The 10,537-nt window shown below is 58.0% G+C and overlaps 1 protein-coding gene across 1 annotated transcript; it reads left to right on the top strand.

The window, feature by feature from the left end:
• Positions 1-518: 518 nt before the first annotated feature.
• JPH4 (junctophilin 4) lies at positions 519-10,536 on the top strand. Its single transcript, XM_084883438.1, has 6 exons — positions 519-1,115; positions 1,633-2,188; positions 2,988-3,759; positions 6,851-6,969; positions 7,281-7,813; positions 8,700-10,536. The coding sequence occupies exons 2-6, from the start codon at positions 1,810-1,812 to the stop codon at positions 8,781-8,783; spliced, it is 1,887 nt and encodes a 628-aa protein (XP_084739564.1). The 5' UTR covers positions 519-1,115; positions 1,633-1,809; the 3' UTR covers positions 8,784-10,536.
• The last annotated feature ends 1 nt before the right edge of the window (position 10,537 follows it).

The raw sequence follows: 10,537 nt of genomic DNA, 5'->3' as shown, positions 1-10,537 counted from the left end.
GGATTCCATGCTTCCCGTCTCTGCCCTTCCCTGCAGAGCTTTCCCTCTCCATCACAACCCTTCTCTCTCTCTCCCTCTCTCTCTCTCTCTCTCTCTCTCTCTCTCTCTCTCTCTATATATATATATATATATATATATATATATATATATATATATATATATATATGTAAATTTTTCTTTTTCTCCCTCCTTCTCCTCCCCCGCTTCTCTCCTCTCCTCCTCCCCATCCTTCACCAGCCCCAGAATGGGTCTCCCTCCCTTCCTCTTCTCTCAGCCAGCATCCTCTTCAGCTCTCACCCCTGCACCTCTCCCTTTGTATTCCTCTTGCCCCCTCAGCGCCTTGCCCTCCCTGCCAGCATCTCTGCTCCCCTGCCAGGCTTTGGCCTCCCCCCAGCCTCCCCATCTTCAGCTAATCTCCTCCCCCTTACTCCTCTCCCCTCCCCTCGGCCTCGCCCCACTGCCGGCCAGAATCTCAGGGGGTGGGGGTGGGGGGTGCCACCGTGGGGGTCTCCGTGCCTCTCATTCTAGGGTCTCCCTGCCGCCTCCTCACGGCAGGTTTATCGGGCATCCATCTTTTTCTGCAGGTGCTTCTCCTACCACCGCTACCGTCGCCGCCGCTATCTCTTCTTCCATCTCCTCTCCCCACCCTCCCCTCCCCTCTCTTCTCCCTGCCCCTTTAAATCTGCCTGGCCCAGCCTCCCCCGTGATGCTGGGATGGAGCAAACATTGATTTGTGCTGGGATGGAATCGGTATTTTGATATTTTTCCCCCTCTCCCAACCATAAGAAGAAAAAAAAAAAACATAATAAAAACACCCCTTCTCGGTAGCCCCCTCTCCCTTCCCACCCAGCTCGAAGCTTCTCTTCCCTATCTCCATCCGAGGCAGAATTTCTCCCCTACACTATTCTCCCCACTTCCCTCGCCACCCCCCCCCCCCCCACACACACACACACACCCCGCCTGGTCTTCCCGCTGAGCTCCCCCACCTTTGCTCTCCGGGTTGGAGCAGTCTCTCCGGAAGGGGAGGGGGCTTGGTGTGTCCCGGCGAGGTCGGCGTGGAGGTACCCAGCCATGGACGCCGCGCCCGGGAGGCAGCCTGAGCCCCAGCCCACACGGTGAGTAACCTACCCGCTCCCTCCTACCGATCTGCCCACCCCACCCTCGCGTTTGCCCTGCAGAGCCTCCCCATCCCTACCCTTTTCCCCACCAAACCCTCCGCCCACCCTGCTCAGACCTCCTCCGCCACATCGCCCCTTTGCCTGGGAGCCAGAGAACCAGACAGATAGGTCCTGGCAGCAGCCCAGTCAGCGCGGGGCCTGAGACTCTGCCCAGCCCCCCTCTCAGGACCCTGCTCCCCAAAACTGCCCTCCACCCTGGACACGTTGGGGTTCTAGATTGGAGAAGGGGGACTCCCGCTCGGGGTTGGGACCCAAAGTCATGGGAGGGGTCGGTCCCCTCCAGGAACAGGGAGGTGAGGGAACCCCCGCGCCTCCAAAGCTTAGGAGCTGCTGTGAGATGCTCCCGAGGGTGGGGGGTGGGGGCGGCGCTAATGCCCCCGAGCCACTGGGCCAGAGACCCGCGGGCAAAGAGGAGGGGCCTCGCTCACCACTCCCCCCTCCCCTTTCTCCGCAGCCACTCAGGATGAGGGTCCGGCCCTGCCAGCCCGCGCCGGGGCCCCCCCGCCCGGCCCCAGTCTAGCTGCCCCCGCCCCCAGGCCTCGCCCGGCTCCCAGGCCCCCAGCCGGCTCTCCGGCCCCGGGATGCGCTGAGCCGCCGCCGCCGGGGGGCTGAGGCCGCGCCAACTACATGCATGTCCCCCGGGGGCAAGTTCGACTTTGACGACGGGGGCTGCTACGTGGGGGGCTGGGAGGCGGGGCGGGCACATGGCTACGGCGTGTGCACCGGGCCCGGCGCCCAGGGCGAGTACAGCGGCTGCTGGGCGCACGGCTTCGAGTCGCTGGGCGTCTTCACGGGGCCCGGCGGGCACAGCTACCAGGGCCACTGGCAGCAGGGCAAGCGCGAAGGGCTGGGCGTGGAGCGCAAGAGCCGCTGGACCTACCGCGGAGAGTGGCAGGGCGGGCTGAAGGGGCGCAGCGGCGTGTGGGAGAGCGCGTCCGGCCTGCGCTACGCCGGGCTCTGGAAGGACGGCTTCCAGGACGGCTACGGCACCGAGACCTACTCCGACGGAGGTGCGGGCCCGGCCCCTGCGTCTGTCTGTCTGCTCGTCCGTCCGCGCCCCCCAGGCGGTCTGGCCCGCGTATGCCTCCCCCTGCCATAGCTCCCCACCCCCACGCCCGGCTTCCTTCCCATCCCCATCCCCATACACATCCCCATCCCAACCCTCATCCAGTCCCCATCCCCATCCACATCCTCATCCCCATCCCCATCCCTATCCACAGGCACCCCTGCGCCCATCGCTCCGTCCTCTCCTCCCCCCATCGCACACGCCCCACTCGTTTGTCAACCCCTTGCCTGCTCTTCCCTCTCCCCAACCTACCTGTTCATCCCTCTCCCCGCCCCTCTCCGTCTACCTGACCCTCATTTCCCCACCTGCCAGCCCTCACACTCCTCCCTGCCGGTGCCACACACTCCCCTCTCCACCTGCCTGTCCCTAGCACCCTGCTCTGCCTGGCCCCGCACATTGCCTTGCTCGGCTTGCCCTTCTTCGTCCTGTTTGCTTGTCACCTGGCTGCTTCATGCACTCCGTCAGCCTGTCCCCTACACCCTCCGACTGTCTGTCCTCCAGTACACACCACGGCCTGCCTGCGCCTCGCCCTTTCCCTTGCCTGCCCACACTGCCAAGATTCACACCTCTGCTGCTGTGCGGCCTCCACTGCGCTTCCCCACGCCTTCCGTCCCAGCCCGGCCTGTCCCCAGCCCGAGTGCCCTTCCCTCGCCTCCACGCTAAGGCTTCCGGGGGTGCTTGGGGCCCGGGGTCCGGGGAGCAGCAGGTCCTGATTCGCTCTCCCGCTCCCACCCCGCCCGCAGGCACCTACCAGGGCCAGTGGCAGGCCGGGAAGCGCCACGGCTACGGGGTGCGCCAGAGTGTGCCCTACCACCAGGCGGCGCTGCTGCGCTCGCCCCGCCGCACCTCCCTGGATTCAGGCCACAGCGACCCCCCGACGCCTCCCCCGCCCCTGCCCCTGCCCGGCGACGAGGGCGGCAGCCCGGCCTCCGGCTCCCGGGGCGGCTTCGTGCTGGCCGGGCCCGGGGACGCCGACCGCGCGTCCTCCCGCAAGCGCACCCCCGTGGCCGGCGGCTTCTTCCGCCGCTCGCTGCTGCTCGGCGGGCTCCGCGCGGGCGGGCGCCGGGGCTCCCTGGGCAGCAAGCGGGGCTCCCTGCGCAGCGAGGTGAGCAGCGAGGTGGGCAGCACGGGGCCCCCGGGCTCTGAGGCCAGCGGGTCCCTGGCCCCGGCACCGCCCGCCCTCATCGAGGGCTCCGCCACCGAGGTGTACGCGGGCGAATGGCGCGCGGACCGGCGCAGCGGCTACGGCGTGAGCCAGCGATCCAACGGGCTGCGCTACGAGGGCGAGTGGCTGGGCAACAGGCGGCACGGCTACGGGCGCACCACCCGCCCCGACGGCTCCCGTGAGGAGGGCAAGTACAAGCGCAACCGGCTGGTGCACGGGGGGCGCGTGCGCAGCCTCCTGCCGCTGGCCCTGCGGCGGGGCAAGATCAAGGAGAAGGTGGACAGGGCCGTCGAGGGCGCCCGTCGAGCAGTGAGTGCTGCCCGCCAGCGCCAGGAGATTGCCGCTGCCAGGTGGGCACAGGGTGCAGAGGCCAAAGCTGGGCTAAGGGGAGAAGGTACCCTGGGGACTGGGAAGGGGGTTGGCGCCTAAAGGAGGACCCAGACGCGTGGCCTGGGGCCTAGTTGGGGAAGAGCAGGCCTAGGGCCAGGCCGTTGTAGCGCTGGGTGTTGGGAGTGTTTCTTTCTGAGGCTACAGGTGGATGTGGGTGTGACTGTGGGTGGCTGGGAATTTGAGGGAAGCCGTGTTAGAATGTGAATGTGTCTCAGTGTCTTTTGTGAGGACACGTGTCACCGTGTGTGGGATTAGCAATGAGCACTGCCTTGGGCAGGCCCAGAAACCTCATGGAACTCAGAAATGTTCCTAGTCTTCCTCTTCTTGCAGCTAATCTAGCCTTCAGGCCTCAGATGGGGAGCAGCAGCCCTGGGCAAGGAGACAGAGCCGGCATTCCTCACCACACTTCAGCCTGCCCGCAGTCCCATAGCATCCCCCTGGGGCCTTGGGAAGGTCTAGTTGGTACGCTGACCCACCCACCTACAAGGACCACATGTTCCAAGTCCCTCTGAGCCTTGCCTCCTCTGCCTCCCGTTCTTTTCCCACTGATAAAGATTTGAAGGGAGGAGGCTTGCTGCTAAATGAATTTCTTTCCTGCAAATCAGACTACATTTTCATCCCTCGGGAACCTTGTTCTTTAAAGCAGAGCTGTCTGGCTCTACAACGTAAAGCAAATACATGATTTTTAGTCTTCTAAAACCATATGAAAAAGAAACAGATTAGGTGAGCTTAAATAATATGTTTTTATTTAAACCAATATATCCAAAATATTACCTCTTCAACCCATGGTCAATATATAATTATAAATGAGATATTTTACATCCCCTCCCCTTTTTTACTAAATCTTTGCCATCTAGTATGTATTTTACACCTATAGCACATCATTTCAATTCAGGTTAGCCATGTTTTAAGTGTTTAATAGCTACATATGACTTGTGATGACTGGAGTAGGTAGCCCAAATCTAAAGAGAGCCAAAAATCCATTTGTAATGAAATCCACAGGCCCCTGATATATGCAGCTCACACATATGAGTTTTTATATATTGGATTTTATTTAAAGGGGAGGGCACAGTTGAAGAATTTTGTTTAATTTTGAGACTGTTCCAGAGGATCAGAGATCAAGATATGTCTAAATATACTTCAGTGGATTTGTATAATGAGTGACAAGGGATGTGTGTGTACATGTCATATCCAGAGTAGGTGCCTGAGCCAAAGAATGTCTCTCTGTATACGTGTGTGAGCCAGGGGAGGGGGAAGGCAGAGCACCAAAGAGCACTTCAGGCTAGATGGGGAGTGGGCATGTGCAGGGAAAATCAACGGATCTCAGTAGCTGGAAGATCAAGCAGTGGGAGGAGGCTGGTTGGTCTCCCCAGCAACAGGCCTGGCAAACCTGATTGGCTGTGAGCTGCCATGGAAACAGCAGAGCCTTAGCACCAAATGCCTTTGCCAGGTAGCCTGAGCCTGGCCTGATGCCAAAGCACAGACTGGGTCTGCTGCCTGGACTTGATCATCCACACCCTCCCCAGTCAAAAACATAGTCAGCTTTGCTGCGGGGGGTAGGGGGGTGTTTTTGTTCTTGTTTTTTTTACCACCAACAGAACTCAATGTAACCCAAGACTGGTATCCTCATCCCCTGCCCTTAACCCTGAGACCAGCTCAGTTTTAGGACAGGACTGGCTATATAGAGTCTGAAAGCCCCGAGATGGACGAGATGGACAAATAGCATTGTCTGAGGTCCCTCCAAGCAGGCTCTTAAGGTCCTTGACCCACCAGGTTTGCTGACCATATTTTCCAAGGGACAGACAGAGCAGGTGGACCTGAGTCTGCAGTGGACACCACCATCCTTCTCCCTACTCCCAGACTTAGACTGCCTTCCTAGGCCAGATTCAAGGGGCCTGGGGCAAGAGGGAATCATGGGTCTTGACCTATTCAAACCCATGGCAAGTATATCAGTCAGAATTACAGAACTGATTTAATGATTACAAGGCATCTACCCTTAACAACAGAGGGTGAACGGGAATGGAAAGTTTTTAAAAAGTGTCTGATATCAATCAGAGAGAGAACTGGGAAACAACAGCAGGGAACGGATTGATAATGCTTCCAGGTACCCAGTACCTAAGGAGCAGGGCGGGATGGGAGGGGGTCTGTAGAAGGGAGACCAGGAGCTAACCCAGAAGGTAGAATTACCCAGTGGTGAGAAAGCATGCCTGTTGGCAGGAAGAGAGAAAAGATAATAGCAAAAGGGGGGACCCACCCTTACTCCACTTCCAGATGCAGAAAGGATGAGATGGGGGGGGGGGGGGGAGAGCAGTGGCAGTGAGGAAGCAGAGAACAATGTAATCAATGAAGAGGCTGCGGAAAAGCAAGATGTGAGATTCTCATGTCAGGAAATCTGCAAGGAGAGGCAGGCCTCAATAAGGACTAGCAGTGGTGGGGGAGGGGGGCAAAGGCCCCTAACACAGGGAGAGGGTGGCTGAGAGCAGCGGCCGCCAACTGGTAGTGGTCCATGGACCACTGGTGGTCCGTGCGGCCCAAAAGGTTGGCGACCCCTGGCTTAGAGTAAAGGCTAGGTGCGGGGAAGGCAACGCTGTTAGAAGGGCAGAGGTGAGGTACAGAAAAACGTCCTGGACCCCACAAAAAGCTGTGTGATCCCAGGGAGTGTGAGGGGAGTTTATAACAACAGGAGGGAGCAACAGTAAAGAGGGCAGGCAGGCAGAGCTTGTAAGCACCAAGCAGGTGGGACTGCAGAGGGATGTGCTGAAAGAGTAAGGTCTCAGTTCTCGGTAGGAAGGGAGCAGGACAGAAATGGAATAATAGGGTTGAGGGCAACAGGGGAGGGCCTGGCCCGGCCTGTAGCTTGAGGAGGGAAGTGTTACTACAGAATGTCATGGTGGGAGGGTGAGAGGACCAGGAGGGTATGAGGACAGCAGGCACAGCCCAGGTCTAGGAGAGGAAACCAAAAGACAGGGGATGTGCTGTGGCGGGGACATGGGCCAGGGGGCTGGAACATCTGAGCAGATCTGCTAAATCCCTGTCCCCGGAACCTGACAGGGCAGCAGACGCCCTTCTGAAGGCAGTAGCAGCCAGCAGCGTGGCCGAGAAGGCTGTGGAGGCTGCTCGAATGGCCAAACTGATAGCCCAGGACCTGCAACCCATGTTAGAGGCCCCAGGTGAGGCATGGGGGGCTGGCGGTGGGGGTGGGCCCCCTGGGGAGCTGGAAGGGAAAAAGGAAGGGAATCCCTACAGGAGACTGGGGATGGGAAAGCCCAGATATGAGGGTTTGAGAGGACAGAGGGCGGCAGGGCTGGGAACGGAACTGAGAATTGGTGAAATAGGGTAATAAGGACAAGGAGTCGAGTCTTGCAATGATTGGCTGTAAGTTTGGGGATCCCAAAGTCCTGGGAGGTGCCCACTGGAGGGATAAAGCTTTTGCAGCCCAAGGCACATTGGCCCCTCTGATTCTCAGCTCTCCCCGCCCCAGGCCGCAGACCCAGGCAGGACTCAGAAGGTTCGGACACAGAGCCCCTGGATGAGGACAGCCCTGGAGTGTACGAGAATGGACTGACCCCCTCCGAGGGCTCCCCTGAACTGCCCAGCAGCCCTGCCTCCTGCCGCCAGCCCTGGCGACCCCCAGCCTGCCGGAACCCACTGCCTCCTGGAAGGGACCGGGGTCCCTTCTCCAGCCCTAAAACTTGGCCCGAGGAGTGGGGGGGCCCGGGTGGGCAGGCAGAGGAACTGGCTGGCTATGAGGCCGAGGATGAGGCTGGGATCCAGGGCCCAGGGCCCAGAGACGGTTCCTCCCTCCGCGGAGGCTGCAGTGACAGTTCCGGAAGTCTTCGCGAGGAGGAGGGGGAAGACGAAGAGCCCTTGCCCCTCCTAAGGACCCTCGGGGCCTCGGAGCCTGAGCCTCTGGCCACGCCAGCCCCGCGGGGCCCCTCCTCCAGGAGTCCTGAAGCTGGGTGCCTGATGGAAGAGCTAGAGGAGCCAGCTGCCACCGAGAGGCCAGCCCAGCCGGTGAGACAGACACCCTTCCCCCCGCTCTGTGCCCTGAGTCTCACTCCTTTCTGACCCTCTTCTCCTCACAGCCTTGGCTCCAGCTTTCCCTGTGCCTGCCCAGTCTTACACTATATCCCGCTTCAGACATATTTAAAAACTTGAGAGCTGGCAGAAACCTTAGAGACAGACCATCATGCCTAACTCCCTCTTTTGACAGAAGGGGAAACTGAGTCACAGAGCACTTAAAGTAACCAGCCCAAGGTTACAAACGAATAATTAACGGTAGAGCCAGAACGTCTTTCCCTGTTCTCCTTCCATCTCATTTCCAGCTCCCAGTTTCCCACTCCACCCCCACCCCACCTCCACACTTTCTCTCTTTGGTGCTGCCCAGAAATAAAAAAGGAAAAGTTTGTTCCCTCCCTGCCCCAACTCTCCCTCCCTCTTCTGGGAAGAAGGGAAATAGGAAAAAAGGCAGAAAATGAGGAGGGGTGGAGTTTCCCCAGAACCCTCTACTCTGATTGGGCTCCAGGCCTTCTGTTTCCTAGCAACCACATCCTCATCCCTTTCTGCTTTACTGCAGTACCAGCTGCTGCTGCCAATGTATGCTACCAAGGCCAGACACCTTCTGCCTGGGCCATGTGACATGCTGGTGGGAGTAGAGTGGAAGGAGGAGGGAGGGAGGGTTATTCCTGACTTAAAGGAGCCAGAAGGAAGGCAGGGCCCTGGCTGGGAGCAGAGGAGTGTTCTGTAATCCAAGACAAAAGTTGATGATCTCTGTGCTCTGGCCTCTAAGGAGAGGGGTCTGGGGCCCTTCTGCTTTGCCACCTTGGCCAGGGCAGGAAGGTGAGACGGGTCACTGGACCTGGTGCCCAGGGCCTGAGCTGCATTTTCCCTGTCTCTCTAGGGAGCTGCCAACCCCCTGGTGGTGGGAGCCGTGGCCCTCCTGGACCTCAGCCTGGCGTTCCTGTTCTCCCAGCTCCTCACCTAAGGCTCCTGCCTGGCCTAATTCTGGCTTCAGTTGCTGCCTCTTCACTCCTTTGATCTGCCTTTTTTTTTTTTTTTTTTTTTTTCCCTTTTCCTCCTCCTGCTTGTGTTTTCTCCTATATTTTTTTCCCCTCTTCTCCCTTCCCTTTTCTGTTTTCCTTTGTTTTTATCTCTTGCTTTTTTTTCTTTCCTGCTCTTTCAGATTCTCTCATTTATTCTGGATCTGTCTCTATCTTCCTCAATCCCGGTCCCACCCCAACTCTTTCTTTCTCTAGATTGTTTACATATGAAGGGCTTTTCTTGCTCAGAGTTTCTCTCTTCTCTGAGACACACAAATCTAAGTCAGACCATTGCCCCACACCCTGCCCATCTTTTCTTTAGACCTGAGCTTGGATGGGGGTGGGGTTTTGGTGTCCTGAGGAGTCTCCTGGAAGGTGAGTGAAAAGGAGGAAGAAAATGGAGGAGTGACTATACTGGTTAAGGCACTGATCGAGTTCTGTGGCTCCCTAACCCAGGGCCCTGATGCCCCTCTGAGGCCTCGTGAAAAAGCTGGAGGAGGTACAGTCACCACCTCTGACTTTGGAGGATCCTATCTCCCCTCCAAGCACTCAGATAGGTTCTTCCCTAGTTCCATCCTTCCCTGAAAAAGAGATGTGAAGGGAAATGAAGAGGCATGACTCCCTAGCATCTCCCACTTTCTTTCCTCAACCCCCTGGGTGGCATGCCGTGTCAAGAGCAACGTGTGAGGGAAGGGAAGAGCCCAATGCAGCCAAGTCCACCACTGACCTCTCCCACCCTCTCTCTCCCCTAAGAGTTTATTTGGTTGGTCTGGACTCACTTGTGGCCTTTGATTAAATGTCTAAGGGGCCTGAAGAAGACATGTAGAGGGTTAGAGGCACTTGAGCAAGGACACCACTCCCCAACTCTGGCAGTTGTGTTGGGGGAGGCAGTTTTGGGGAATGGAGCACGTCCAGTTGACAGGAACTCACAGGGCAGCAAAAGTTGTGACAAGCTTTATCTCTAAGTAGGTTATATATCTTCCTGCATCATATCAGAATCTTGTGAAATGGGTAAACAGAAAAGGGGATCACAGGAAGCCGATGTATCATACGCTTTTCCAGGCAGGGCAGAGGTGGGCGGAGAGCCCTGTTTGAGGATGTGGCTGATCCCTGGTACTAACTTCTCCCCTGGGGGCAGGAAGCCCTAGGCAGAGGGGACTGTGCGGTCCCCAGGGGATCTTTCCTCCCTCCCCTGCATGAGGCAGAGGCAAGCTGCCTGCCAAACCCCTCCCTCAAGGAATGGCCTTGCCTGGGAATGCCCACCACACACACACACACACACACACACACACACACACCACACACACACTTCTCTTCTGTTTTTTCTAGTCAAACTCTGTTGACTCCTTGGCCTGCCACCTTCCTTCCTTCCCCCTCAACCTTGACTTCTGGTTTCTACTTCATGGAATTTGGGATTGACGTTAAACTACAAACAGTGCCGCCAACACCAAGTCTTGCAGGAAAAAAAAAAAATACAAAGAAATTTAACAAAAAAAAAATATATTAATAAAAAAGTTCAAAAAAGGGGGGGACTGACGTCTCCTTTGGGGTGCGATGTGTTCAAACCTAAGCTCCCTGAGGGTCCCCGCGTGGGGCCCCCTGGGGGAGCCTCAGGCCTGTGGGCAGCCTCAAGGAGCCTGTGCAGCTGAGAGTTCTTCCCCTAACCTCCAAGCCCGAGGTCAGAGTCCCCAAGACGGCT

The sequence above is a fragment of the Pipistrellus hanaki genome, assembly GCF_964339955.1.
Source record: "Pipistrellus hanaki genome assembly, chromosome: 1".
NCBI lineage: Eukaryota > Metazoa > Chordata > Mammalia > Chiroptera > Vespertilionidae > Pipistrellus > Pipistrellus hanaki.
Note: the sequence above shows the minus strand (reverse complement) of the source record. Positions and strands in the feature narration are given on the sequence as shown.

What these genes read in the sequence shown, in the direction of transcription:
- JPH4 (XM_084883438.1), top strand. Translation starts at nt 1,810, where the DNA reads ATGTCCCCCGGGGGCAAGTTCGACTTTGACGACGGGGGCTGCTACGTG. An exon ending in ACCCATGTTAGAGGCCCCAG is followed by an intron (nt 6,970 to 7,280) that starts GTGAGGCATGGG and finishes TCCCCGCCCCAG; the next exon opens with GCCGCAGACCCAGGCAGGAC. An exon ending in CCGAGAGGCCAGCCCAGCCG is followed by an intron (nt 7,814 to 8,699) that starts GTGAGACAGACA and finishes CTGTCTCTCTAG; the next exon opens with GGAGCTGCCAACCCCCTGGT.